At 47.4% G+C, this 14312-nt stretch overlaps 1 protein-coding gene across 1 annotated transcript in view; it reads right to left on the reverse strand.

The window, feature by feature from the left end:
- Nucleotides 1-1755: 1755 nt before the first annotated feature.
- ADRA1D (adrenoceptor alpha 1D) overlaps nt 1756-14312 on the reverse strand; it is a 46624-nt gene continuing 34067 nt past the window's right edge. Inside the window, exon 2 of the mRNA XM_063157885.1 lies at nt 1756-6001. Within this exon, the coding sequence (XP_063013955.1) occupies nt 5433-6001 (569 nt within the window). The 3' untranslated portion in view covers nt 1756-5432. The remainder of the gene's footprint in view (nt 6002-14312) is intronic.

Below are 14312 nucleotides of genomic sequence, written 5' to 3' on the forward strand. Positions count from 1 at the left end.
CTTCTGTCTGTATCCTTTTTGTATTCTTTAGTATGGTTTAGTATAGTATTCTTTTATATAATATAGTATCATAAAATAATAAATTAGCCTTCTAAGAACATGGAGTCAGATTCATCATTACTTCCACCGATGGGGGTCCCAGAAAATTGCACAAACCTTTGCCCAGGATGGCTGAAGTTTCTTGGGGAACCTCTGGGGCATCTCCCAGTCCCAGCTACAATCCCTGTCCTGCAAAAAGATTGCAAAACTTTGTTTATTGAGGGAGTTGTTTTCAATTTCTGAGTGGCAAAAGAAATTTCCCAGCAGGGACTGGCACACAGGGATGGCAAAACCTTTTGATCTTGGTGATGTGATGGGGACTAAACTTTGGGTTTTCCAATTTTTTTGGGACTAAACTTGAGGTTTCCATTTTTTGGGACTAAACTTGAGTTTTCAATTTTTTCCCCTCATTTTTGCCTCTGGGCAGGGAAATGCAGGGTGGAATTTTGGCATGGGTGGGCTGCCAGTGTGCAGAGGGAAGGGACACAGAGAGGGCTGGACCTTCCCAGAGCCTGGCTCATTCTGAGTCCCCTCTCTGAATTCTGAAATTCAGAAGGGATAGAGGGAAAAAAAAAAAAAAAAGCCAGCAGTGAAATATCCCTTGAAATATCCTCCCAGCTGACAGCAATTGCTGCCTCAGGGATTTCTCAGCTCAGAGATTATATAAACGTTTCCAACTGCCCTTGATGGGTTTATCTGTCACCAAGGCACATAATTGCTGCTCTAACCCCTACAGACAGATGCAATATCTCATGGTGATGAGTCCCCCCTTTCAAAAATGAGCCATGAGAAGAATTACCTGGCTCACTGGGTTCATTTTGATAATTGGGTTTGATGTCACTTAGTTCTTGTACCAGGAGAGGCAGTGAACACTCACTCACTGCTTGTCTTCTCCCCAGCACTGCTGGTTTTACAGACCTGGATGATTCTCAGTCATCAGAGTGCCATTTGATTTAAATGTTCCTTGGATGGAAACTGTCCTGTAGCTTTGGTCCATTCTAAATCCATTCTACCCTTTTTGAACTAAATAATCCCAAAAGCAAACAGGAGTCAAATTAGACATATTCAGAGGTGCAAAGATATTTTCAAGGTTATTTTCAATCTCTTCCAGTCTCCATTTCTTCCCCCAAATAATTTTCACCTCTGGCTGCTATCAAATATTGATCCAGTGTTTTCATGCTAGATCTCCTTTTGATTTTACCTTTTGCCTTTCCCTTTCCAATCTAGATATGCATCATATAAATAAGAATCCCAGAATGGTTTGGGTGAGAAGGGACCTTAAAGCTCCTCTCATTCCACCCCTGCCATGGGCAGGGACACCTTCTACTGTCCCACGTTGCTCCAAGCCCCATCCAGCCTGGCCTTGGGCACTTTCGAGGATCCAGGGGCAGCCACAGCTGCTCTGGGCACCCTGTGCCAGGGCCTTACCAGAATAGCTGGGAAGAATTTTTTCCTAATATCTAATCCAAACCCGCTCTCTAGATGTGGCTGGTGCAATCCCTTCATGCCTGTGTGTCAAGAAACTGAGAGTGTCCTCTCTTGACTTGCTTTTATCATTAATTCTTCCAAGTGGGAAAGATTATCCCTGTGAAATTGCAAAAAAAAAAATGTCTTAGAGAAATAAGCAAGAGTGGATAATTTTCAGGCTTTTCTTCCTCCCTCCTTTGTCCCCTATAACCCTCGTTTTAAAAATCAGACACAGCAACAATTTACAGCAACGTTTTAGACAGGTTTGTGCATGTATTTGGTACAAACAAACAAAAATATGTGCATTCAGTTTCATAGAGCTTACATCAATCTGGCAGAAACCTGAAACACAAAACAGAATTACTCCAGCTAATAAATACATCTGGGGATGAAAAATAAAAATCTATACATAAAAAATTCCAACGTTCTGCTAAAGAAAATGTACACTTATATACACACTGTAAACAATAGTAATGCAACCCAGCTGCAGCCCAGCTCAGGCTGACAGGGACCTTCCTTCCCTCATGGACCTGGGAGAGTCCAGTGACACAAAATCTCATTTTCCACCCCCAACCCTTGATTCCTTGGAGCAGCAAGGTCTGGGAATGCAACTGTGACACAGAGCCAGTGCAATGAGGTGGGATCTGATGGATAACTGAGGTGCAGGTGCTTTGGGAAATGGCCTGCCTGGAGAACCTGCTGGAACAGGGCCATTCCCTCAGCTGGTCACACCCTTGTGGATCCAGGGAAATCTGTGGGATCGGACTGAATTTACCTCCTGAAAGTCTGAGCCCCTTTTCCCAAACTTGGGAGAGCTTGGAAATCAGGGGATTCGAGGAGGAATGCTCAATTCCAGACATTCAGGTCATATTTCATACAAGATTTTCCTTCCTCCCTGCCAGCAAAGACAGCCCTGTCTCCTCCAAAGGAAGCTCTGCATGAGCAGCCTCAGAGTCCAGTCCTGGCACAGCTTCTGATGCAAGATGCCAAATGAAAGCAGGGTGAAAACCAAGAATTTTGCCTGAATGCAGCACAGCAGAGCTCAAGGCTTTCCTACAGCTCCTTCCAGGGCATGTCTTGGGGCCAGATCAAATACAGTGAGTAACTGAGCCAGAATTTGGGCATTCATGTGTGTGTGTGCCATGTGTGTGCTTAAACTGACTTTATTTTCTCCCTTGTAGGTCTGTAAAGACTTGGGATGGACAGGCAGCAAACCTCCAGACTAATCCTTTTTTTCTTCTCAAAAAGCTTTCAAGGAGCTGGAGGCTGTAAATATAAATATTTCAATACTGGAAAAAAAAATATTGAAAAGATCAGGGAGAAGTGTAAGCAGTAATACCAGCTCATTTATGGGAATGCACTGCTTGCCAGCATTTGCTAAATATTCATTTATAGAGGGATGTTTGCCCATTTGTAGGGGAATGCCTGGTATTTTGGGAATGACACATTTATATAAACACAGCGAAGTGTGTCTGTCTGTCTGTCTGTCTGGTCAAGGGTACCCTCTCCCTGCCACATCCCCAGTGCTTCCCATCAGGATCCCAAAAACACCCAGGAAAACAGTGGCAGCTGCAGTCCTCACACTAAGAAATGACTTTTTGTGCCACCCCATCATCACTGTAAAGTCTCAATTCCCTTCAAAGCCAAATAAATAGGGGAAAAAATTATTTCCCCACAGAAGCTCCCATTTTTTCCCATTTTATTTCCCCACAGAGCTGGCAACCCCAGGCTGGTTTTGCAGAGCTGGGGAATATGCAGGTGGTTGTGAGTCTGAGTTCAGTGTAAGTGCTGGGATTTGCTGCTGAGAGGAAAATATCTGGACAAAATCTGCTGGTATTTGTGCAATAATTGGTTCAGTTTGTCCTGCATCAAGTAAAGGGTGTTGAGACAGGGCCAAGTCCAAATATCTTGTCCCAATATGCACTGCACAAAAGAGTTAAAAAACAAAACAAAATTCCAACTTCCCTCCTGTTCTGTTTTCATTTAATGCAAATCAGAACATCAGAAAGAAAGGTGACATTCTCCTTGCTGTGCCTGGCAGCCTTTAATCTTCCCACCCTTGGTGGGATGAGCTGGATGTGCTGCAGGCACTTCCATGAAAGGCTTCCATGAAAGGGTTTGAGGGGCAGTGCTGGTGTGGAGCAGTTTCCACCCAGGACACGTTCAGTGCCATGTTTCCTACCCTCAGAACTTCCCATTCCTGTTTAGTTCCCTGGCTTGAGGCACTTCCCCTCAGATCCTCCTCTGCCTCCATCACCCACGTGTCTCCTGCTCATGGCTTAACCTGATGGTGGCTCCTTGGGGCTCGTTATCTGGAATTTGATTAAACCACTCTGAATTTTGGAGCCAGTGCCTGCAATCCACGGCCAAGCAGAGTTTGGGTGACCATGTCCTGAGCTGCCTGGTCAAGGTGGGCTTGCCATGGCTTCAGCTCCTGGAGTTTCCTGGAGGAGGCAGTGGTGCCCTCCTGAGGAGTGTTCACACAGGGAAAAACCCACTTTAATTGTCATTACTTAAACACAACCAAGGCAATTGTTGGCTGCTACCAAAAGTTGGATGTATCAAGCATGTGGGAATTCCCTTGGGAGAAGGATCATGAGTGTGACCCTGACTGGGGAGAGGATCCCTCTCCTTTAGGGAGCTCCAGCTGCACCTCAGCTCCACTTCAGCTCGGACTCTATGGGCAGAGGAAATGCAAATTTCCCAACTCAGCCATCCCACCTTTCCTGAGCCACAGCACGGGCTGGCTGAGGACCCTCGTTACAGAATCACAGAATCATTATGGTTGGAAAAGACCTCTTGGAATCCAACCATCAACCCAGCACCATCCATTCACCATCAAACCACCTCCTCCAGGGCCATATTTGCAGTCTTTTTAACGCTTCCAGGGATGGTGACTCCACCACTGCCCTGGGAAGCCTGGTCCAGTGTCTGGCCATCCTTTGAGTGAAGAAATTCTTCATAATATCCTGCCTAAATCTTCCCTGGCACAACCTGAGGCTGTTTTCTGTTGTCCTGAGTGAAGCCTCTGGGATGCATTTTTTTATCCTGCTTTTTTTGAGAAAAACAACGAGAGCAAAGAAGGGGACAGGGAGGTTTGGGGGTGACTGACACCAAAAGGAGCTGGTTTCTCTGTGTGTCACAGATGGATGTCCACTAAAGCAAGGTGGGTTGCAAGTGTGAAATGCAAAATGCTTCACAGGATGGAATTAGAGGAGAGAGACCTGCACACCTCCTGGCAACAGTGCACACATCTGGAATACTCCTCTGGCCTAAAACCAGGTGATGTGGGAGGGCCAAAGCTGTGGCCACTGCAGAGATGATGACTGAGAGCTGGGATCCCTCCACCTTGCTTGGGAATACCCCAGTCTGCTCTCCCTCCAAAGCCAAGGCCTCATGTGGATGTCCCATTCAGGACCTCCAGGATCCCAACCCACCCACATAAAGGATCAGCTGCCAGCTCCTGCTTGGCAGGGCCCTTCCTGGCTGCTGCCTCTGGATGGAGACATGACCACATGTACTAAGGCAGGGTTGGCAACTTTTGGGATTCAACCTTTCCATTAGGTTTCACTGTGGTGTTTTTAAGGCAAAGGAGACATCCTGGTTTCCCTTAATTGCACAGCTTCTTCCAAAGCCAAAGACAGCCATCCACCAGAGGAGACAGCTCTTGCCCTAAGGTCATATCCACACCTTCTCCTCCTGCTGTGGCTTGTTAGAATGGGATATGCCATTGGCTCTAATTTGAGGAACCCATAACCGCACAGAAGGGGCTGAGCTCCACGTGGGGGACGCTTGGACAACCTTTGGGCAACTGCATTTAATACCTGACTGCTGCTTCCAGCCTGCCTGACAGACCCACAGGTGGTATCCCTCCATGTTTCTTCTGGATACCTCTAAAGAAACCATCGACAGCTGCCCCAGAGGCCTCAAATATCTGTTTCTCTCAGCCCACAGCAGTCTGTTAAGTCATGGGTTTGGTAGTCGATGGTTTCCGTGAAATCATGAGGGATCCCAATCGAGACAGACTCCACCTCTGTCTTGTAGGTGGCTGTGGCCGCCCCTTTGCTGGATCCCCCCCGGATTTTGTTGGAAAGGCTGTTCATCTTCTCCTTCAGCTGGGTGGACGCCGGCTTCTGGAAAGGCGTCAGCATCTTCCAGCCCTTGAAGCTGAGTGTTCGCCTCTTACTGCCCCTCTCCTGGAAGGAGGAGTTAAATATGAAGGAGCTGTTCAGGGTGTTAATCCTGGGCCGTAGGTCAGTCTCTGAGTCCTGCACTGAGCTGTTGATGGAGGCCCCTCTCCAGTGGTGGTCGTAGACCCTCCAGATGGGCCGGCGCCGCCGGCGGCACTGGCACTTGAGCAGCCGGATGAACGCGCGCTTGAACTCCTTGCTGGAGCACGGGTAGATGATGGGGTTCACGCAGCTGTTGAAGTATCCCAGCCAGAAGATGATCTTGAAGACAATTTCCGAGGGCTTCAGGGACGGGAAGAAAGAGCCTTGGGAGAGATGGAAAAGAACATGGTTAGAGAGAGTGGAAGGGTGTGGCGGAGTAACGCGATAAGGTGTCATGGGTTGACAAGGAGGTGAGTTTTCTTGGGAAGTTATAGCCAGGCTTTTCTGGGACCAGTTCTCTGAGCTTCCTGGAGGATGGTTTTCCTCCAGAAGAAAAAGCCTTGGGAGAGATTGAAAGGAACATGGTTAGAGGGAGTGGAAGGTTGCGGTGGAGTAAGGTGATAAAGTGTTGTGGGTTGACAAGGAAGTTACAAGGAATTTTCTTGGGAAGTTATAGCCAGGCTTTGGCTGGAACCTGTCACAGACATCTTTTATGAAAAATCCTTTCCTTAGGATTTTTCCTCCTGAGAAGCTGGGAGGCCTCAGGAACAAAATGTAAACAATGAGTATCTGCTGCTGTGGGATGCAACAGGTGCATCTGTGATTGGCCCATGTGGGATGTTTGTCACAGTCCAGCTGTAACAAGCCTTTGTTATCATTCTTTCTTTTTCTATTCTTAGCTAGCCTTCTGATGAAATCCTTTCTTCTATTCTTTTAGTATAGTTTTAATATAATATATATAATGAAATAATAAATCAGACCTTCTGAAACATGGAGTCAGATCCTCATCTTTTTTCCTCATCCTAAGACCCCTGTGAACATGGTCACAGAAACCAGTTCTCTGAGCTTCCTGGAGGATGGTTTTCCTCCAGCAAACAGCTCAGGGAGCCTTTATGTAGTGTCAGTCACAAAGCCGGTGGTTAATCCAGTCTGGAACAGGGGAGATGTGTAGAAAAGGCTGATGGTGTGGTGGTGGTGAGACCCTGGAACATGTTTTCCAGAGAAATTGTGTCTCCTCACCCTTAGAACAGTCCAAGGCCAGGTTGGATTGGGTTTGGAGCAACCTGGCCTAGTGGAATGTGACTTCCAGGTAATTTACTGCCTCCAGACATGGACTTCAGCATAAAAGTACGGCCACAGGCCTGTCACTGGCACTGAGAGAAATGCAACACCCCTTCACCTCCTCCTCTTGTGTATTTTGGGTAATCAGCGTCACACACCCTCTGTTCAGATTCTGTGGTGATGCTAAGGGAGGCTGTTAAATTGGCTCAGACAACATCCACTGCCCCAAAGCTTGTCCTTGATACTTTAAAACACTTCTGTCCACCCAGTCCCTCCATAGGTTTTTGCAGATTTTCCCCGTGTTTTTCTCGGTGAAAAAGCTGGAGATAAATTTTTTTTTTAACCAGAAGATGTCAGTGTTGCTCCCACATGGCCTCAGAACAGCATTCCCCACTTGGATCTGAAATAGCTTTCTGACTCAGCCTTAATTTCTTTTAATTTTAGCTCCAGATGACAAATCATGCCACCATGTGACTGAGCGTTAATTTGTATTTTAGTAAATAACATTAACTCCAGATATCATTATTATTTTCCCCGGCGCTCCTAAGCCTGGTGTCAAAACAGTAAAACAGGTGCCAGGAGCCAGAAATTCATGACTGACACTACATAAAATCTCCCTAGGCTGTTTGCTGGAGGAAAACCATCCTCCAGGAAGCTCAGAGAACTGGTTCCAGCAAAGCTCTTATACACCCATCCCTAAAAAGTGGAGAAATTTCATCCAGACTCAACATTAGGTACGTGGGCAGCTCCACCACGGCTATGTGGGAGAGCACAGACACATCCCAGCGTTTTGGGCAGGCAGAGCAGATTAAATATCTGCTGAAGGCCCACCCAAGGCAGGCAGGAGCTCAGGCTGGCTGTCAGTGTGTGCTGAAGGGGGCATGGAATGAGGACAGTGAGCAGGACTGACATCTCTGTGCTGGGAAGACTCAGGGCCTTCCTGGAAATGAAGGCATTTGCAGCTGAATGAGCACCTGCTGGTGGTGGCTTTGAATGGAGCAATGGGTTGGGTTGGAAGGGATCTGAAAGATCATCTTGTCCCAAACCCCCTGCCATGGGCAGGGACACCTTCCACTGTCCCAGGCTGCTCCAAGCCCCATCCAGCCTGGCCTTGGGCACTTCCAGGGATCCAGGGGCAGCCACAGCTGCTCTGGGCACCCTGTGCCAGGGCTCAGCACCCTCACAGGGAACAATTCCTTCCCAATATCCCATCCAGCTCTGTTCTCTGGCAGTCTGAAGCCATCCACCCATAAACAGTCTCTCTCCACCTTCCCTGTCATCTCCCTTAACACAGGGCTCAGTTCTGTAGAACTGCTCTGTGGACAATGACCCCACCTTTGTTGTTCCAGATAAAAGGAGTTTATTCTCCTGGGGACAGTGCTGAGATTTCCAGGTGGGCTGTTAGAATCACCAGTTTTCATTTTAACCCCACCAGAAACACCCTGAGTGGCAGCCAGGAGCTCTGAACCACCCCAGTGCTGCTGGGGCCATCCCCCTTTGCCTTCCACACATCTCCAGTCTTCACCCCACCATGGCTTTGACAATCCCCCTTTTTCACTGTGCCCCCATCCCACCCCTCTGGACCTACAGGAACCATGGATTTGCCAGGAAATGGGACCTGGGAAGATGAAGGACTTCACTGAACATGCAATCCTGCTTATTCCCTTGTCAGGGAGAGGTTTCCTGCCTCAGTTTCCCCACAGAGAAAGGGTTAATGACCAGGACCTCCCCACAGTGTTGCTGTGAACCCTGTTTGCAATGTGCTCTGGGTTCTCAGAGGAGCTGCAGCTCTGTGGAGCATTTTGTTTTTAGCTTCAAGAGAGAGGAAAAGAAAACAAAAAACTATGGTAACAAAGCAAATAAAAGAAGGGTCTCTTTTTAAATTCAGCTGGTAATTACTGCTTGAGCCAGGCTACTTAAGAGATTGGTGCTTGCCTAAACAGCCTGATGGTTGCTAAAATAATAATTTCTATCTGGTGTTTAGCACTTCAGGGCACAATGCAGTTTCTGTACTATGTGCTTTGTCTTTTGCATCTAGATAGAAAACACAAATTGAAAAGGAAAAGAAGCTATGAATTCTCTGAATTTCAACTCTGGCTGGTTTTCACCCAGCGAGAACCCTGTGTACATATGAAGACAAGGGGCTCATTAGCATCCTCATTACCATGCAAATTAGCGTGCCCCTCAAAGGGACGTGTCCTGAGTGCAGCCACAGTTTCCTCATTTCCTCACCCTGGGATGAACAGAAACGGGCAGGGAATCCCCAGAACAGCTTCTCTGCACATGCTGGAGCATCAGAATCTTCTGATGGGTGCTGGGAGGCTGAACATATGAGGATTTGAGAAGTTTTTATAAGGAATGAGTAAAAAATCTAATAAATCAGCTCTTGCTTTAATGTACTCAAATATGCAACAACACTTTGAGGGGTTTTGGGTTGGGCTTTGTGGCATTTTCTATATAAATAAGTGAAAGTCAGTACTGAGTGATGGACACTTGAAGAGCTCAGGAAACACAGAGGGATGTGTCCAAGGTCCAAAAATATGAGTAAAAGATGAATAATAGCAACACAGAGTGAAGCACCAGCACTTCAGTCTGTTATCTTGGTGTAAGAGCAATTTTTGGTGATCTGGCCCCAAAAGCATCAAGGCCAGTACAGGGCAGCATCAAAGAATAGGAAATATGATTTCTGTAGGATCTGTGTCACAATCCAGTAGGAAACCTGGTCTTGTTTAAAGAGGAACTTTTGCTGAGCACTCAAAAGGAGTCCTCTGGGCATCCAGCTCAACACCACATGGGGTGAGGTAGGAGGGGTTGGTGACATCCACCTTAGGGACAACCATCGGGATTTATCATGAAAAATAATGCTAGGGTCTTAACAGCCCATTTGGGGACTTTATTCCTTCCATCATTTTATAAAAAGATCATCCCACATCTTGCAAGATCTGAATCTGACAGAGCTGGGTCAGGGCAAGGGCAGTATGTCCTGTTGTAACCCTAAATAATTGTCTTCGGGACCATTCAGAAATTAAGAAGGCTGCAGGTGAGCTCAGAAAAAGCCTGTTTGCAGCTTGCAAAGTGACTGAAGTTACAGACTAAGCATGATCTGAAGATAGAACTTCAGTTTTCTGGTGATGCAGAGGTCGAGCCAATAAACTATGTCCTCATACCAATTTTTAAATATTTTTTATTGTTACTTGTTAATGTGTTACTTGTTAATTTTTTTTATTGTTTCTTGTTAATGCTCATATATGGGGAAAACCAGGCAGGTAAAAATCTCTGGAACCATGGGCATAATTCCCAAAACTGTGATGCTCTGTGGTGGGTGGCAGTGGACGCAATCTGCCCTCCATATATCCAAACACATATCCCATTTTTTTTTAGGTTGTTTGAGCTGACACAATCTCATGATCTCTCCTCGCCTGCCCTTCTCCACCCTGCCCTCCCCATGACTCACTGGAAGGTGATATCACTTGGATTGTTCAGAGCTGCTGGTCCCAGTGTTCAGAGCTCAAAAAAATAAAGCAAAACAAGGAAAAAAAAAAAAACCAAACCAATGCACCAATGCAAATGGAGCCAGTCCAATCTAAATTCTGGCCCTGGCTCCCAGTGTACAGCCAGAATTCATGAGCAGGCTTAGCTGGCAAGGGCATCTTTGCTGTAAAAGGTCCCTGCTTTGCAGCAGGTCCTGAATAGTCCATGGAGCAGGAATGCTGCAGACATGGGAGAAGTGGGAAGAACAAAGGGACAAAGTCCCAGTGCTGCCCCAGCTTGGAAATGCGAGGACCAGCAGGACTGCTCAACACTGATAAAGGTGTTGCTGTTGCTTGGTGTGGGCTTTGTATCAGGAATGGGCTTGCACAAAAATGGCTTTTGGAGAGCTGGGCCTTACAGCTGCCATCACAGGAGAGGAGAGGTGAAACCTCCCACAGAAGAGGTGGATTTTACAGTTGCCATCACAGGAGAGGAGAGGTGAAGCCTCCCACAGGAGGTGGCAGGTGAGCAGCTAAGAAGGGGACATGGCTCATCTCACAGCAGGTTGCTCAGCTGTGGATGTCCCTGCAAGCAGGAGGTAAAAATTGATTGGCCAAACTCGTGGAAAATTAAAAAAAAAAAATTACCAATGTGCGAACCACTGTTTCTGAGCTAGGAAGCTCCAGAAATCCATCTGTAGGATCAGGACAGTGGTGGGGACAGGTGTGCCATCACCTCAGCTTCTCCTGGACATGCCTCAAAGGTTCAAGAGGGGATTGAGAATTGCCTTTGGAGGTAGCAGAGCAGCAAGAAAAAAAATTGCAGCTGGTAGAGAAAAAGCCCTGGCATAGGAGGTACCACAGCTGCTCACTGTGGGTCCTCCTGGCCAAAGGAAGCCAGAGAATCATGGAATGGTTTGGGTTGGGAGGGATCATAAAGCCCATTTCATTCCACATCTTCCACCATCCCAGGTTGCTCCCAGCCCTGTCCAAGCTGGCCTTGGGCACTTCCAGGGATCCAGGGGCAGCCACAGCTTCTCTGGGCACCAGGGCCTGCCCACTCTCATACTCAAAAACCTTTCATTGTATCCAACCTAAATTCACCCTCACTCCCTTCCTTCTTTTTTTTCCTGACTCTCACAAAGTAAATTATAAGAACCATGAGCTGCCTCTTTCTGCTCAATCCCCAGCTTGCATCTCTCCTTTCCAGCTCCTTCCTGGGCCCCCAGGATGGACAACCTCCCTGGAGCAGCTGCCAAGCTGTGGGAGAAGGGTCTGGATTTTGGCAAGGACTTCTCCCAGTGGTGGGACTCAGATTCTGACTGCTCCTTCCTGACCTTCTCCTCTGTTCTCTATCAGCCACCTCCACTGGGTATTCGTAGGCATACCAGGGTCCCTAGAGGGTTAACACCTCCTTGGTGTGCCTTGGAGTGCTCAGGGAGTTCACTGCCCTGCTAGGATGGATCCAAGAGCTGCTTGGCCTGGGGAGGAGGACAGCGTGTTCACAGCCACTCCAGCATTTTCCCTGGGGGACGATGGCATTGGGATATCGGGTGGAATTCCTCAGGCCTGTCAGCCCTCCAGCCAACCCCATAAACAATGTCACAGAGAAGCAGCAGCTTCCCCATGAAAGCCCCAGTGAGCTGCCTGCTTGTCTCCCTGCTGCCTGTGAGTCCAGTTTCTGCATCCTGGTCTGGCCCAAAGAGAAGCAGGGAGAAGTCACCACTCCCCTGACCACTGCTGACCTTCCAGGCAGTGTTTTGTCCCAGGTCATGGTTGGAGAGGAGCTCCTGGGGAGCTTCTGGCCATGCCAAACCTGGTGTGTGGGGAGGGAGGGAAGCTTTAGGTGTGATGGAGATCAGGGAAACCTTTGTCTGGCAGATTGCAAAAGGGAGGAGAAACCAATCAAGGGCTCTGAAAAACACCAACACTCAAGCAGGATCTCAAATTTGAGGCCTGAGTGTGGCTTGTTGACGCCACATTTCTCTTCCCAGAGAAAAGCAAGGCACAATTCTTCCCAAGAATATTTCTGAGATTCACATTCTCTGAACCTCCGAGGAAGGAAAAACAATTCTTATCATTTGCTGTGCCTGTGCTTGTGCAAAATATGAAGATCATTTACCCAAAGTGATGGTGTTTTGTTTCCTTGGCCTACCAGGGCCTATCTCGGCTGACAGTCACCAAAGTCAGAGCAGTCGTGTGCAGAGTTAAGTACTTAGCAAATCCAGTTTTGATATAATGTAACATAATGTAGTATAAAATAATACAGTATAGTAAAGTAATTAATTAACCTTCTAATAAGATGGAGTCAAATGCATCCTTCTCTCCCCTCGTCGGGGATCCCTGCAAATACTATAGTTTGTGTGTCAGCAAGAGGAGGATAAGGAATCAGAGCCTTGCTCTGGTCATTCTCTGTCAAATTCAGGGCTCCCAAACCTGTCTCCCAACATTTAGGAGTATGGTCCTAGTGATGTCCCCAAAACTTTTCTCTAAGGTGCTGCACATCAGTATGACTTTTACCAAAATTGCCCTTTATTCCCCTCAAATATTGGAGATGATCTCAGAGTAATCCTGGGAATTTGGACCACTGGTGGGAGTAATTGATGTGAGGGTGTTTATGAGGCATCAAATTTCCTGAAAGTGGTGGCTTTTGTGTGAATCACCTGCCTGAGTTGAGGCACCTGAGCAGGTCCTGGGGCTCCTCTTACAGTCACTGTCTTAGAGGGCAAATTTTGTGATGAGAGTGGGGTGATCTATCTCATCCTCAGTATAAGCCACAGGGCAGATGGATCACAGCAGTTTCAGATGACTGGTCTCAGACTCCTGGCTCATCACAGGCATCCAAGTTTACTCCTGATGGATTTCACCCTCAATGTCATGATCATCTGGTGGTCTGACGCTCTCTGAGAAGGTGCCAAAGCTTCCCACGCACCAGTTTCTCCCCTGTGTGGGACAGGACTTTGATCACAGGGAGAATTTCACCAGTGGAAGGTGAAGTGAAAAGCCACACAGGTTTCTCTACACTGAAGCCACCCAGGTTCCTCTACACTGTTCTCTGACAGAAACTTCACAACTAATTTCAAGAATTGTGAATACTGCTAATTTGCTTAGTGTGGTCCAGCCAGACCCCTTCAGATAAATTTGGTCCAGGAAAAAATTTACTCCAGAGCCCATCCTCAAAAAAAATAAAAGGAATTGGCTTTGCAGCCCCCCAACATTGCCCCAGCAGACTGTGCTCCCTTAACCACCTCCAGATGCCCTGGTGCCACATCACAGGGCAGGGAATGCAAAGCTTCTGCTCCACCCTGCAGATCCAGGCTGGTGGGATGCCACACAGACCCCCTGCTCTGCCAGAGATCCTGAACTTCACAAGGCAGGAATTACACTGTAGGACCATGGGGGCACTGCATGGGGCACAGGCTTTGGGCAAGATCCTGTGAAGTATTTACTCTGCTCTGCTCTGCTCTACAAATCTTGCTCCAGGGCTTGAGATCATAAACTGGCTTTTTTTCTCTTTTTTTTTCTTTTACTTTTTTTTTTTTTTTTTTTTTTTTTTTTTTTTTGACATATAGCTGCTCTTAGTTTGATTCCTGAGCAAGCTAAACTTTGTAATTTGCTGAATATTACTGGGAATGCGATTTTTTGATACGAGGTGAGGGGGACTTAGAGTTTTAAAATATCATAATGTTGCGGTGTGCTGTAATGTCCCATTTCAGACTTCCAGGTCACCTCCCAGGTGTGCCTATACCTCTTCCCCCTCGCCCCCTTGCTGAGTGAGTCCTGTCAATCAGGCTTAACATTCCAGCAAGGTGTCGTGTGGTTGGTCAAGTTCAAAGGATGCCCCTCAGGCCTGGGGGTCATTGGCCTGTCTGGGTGTCCCTCGTCCCTTGAGACCCTGCCCCTCTCACCTGGTTGGTGCTCACCTGTCCCTCCCCTTCCCCTG

Source organism: Melospiza melodia, chromosome 5 (genome assembly GCF_035770615.1).
Source record: "Melospiza melodia melodia isolate bMelMel2 chromosome 5, bMelMel2.pri, whole genome shotgun sequence".
In the NCBI taxonomy this organism is placed as follows: domain Eukaryota; kingdom Metazoa; phylum Chordata; class Aves; order Passeriformes; family Passerellidae; genus Melospiza; species Melospiza melodia.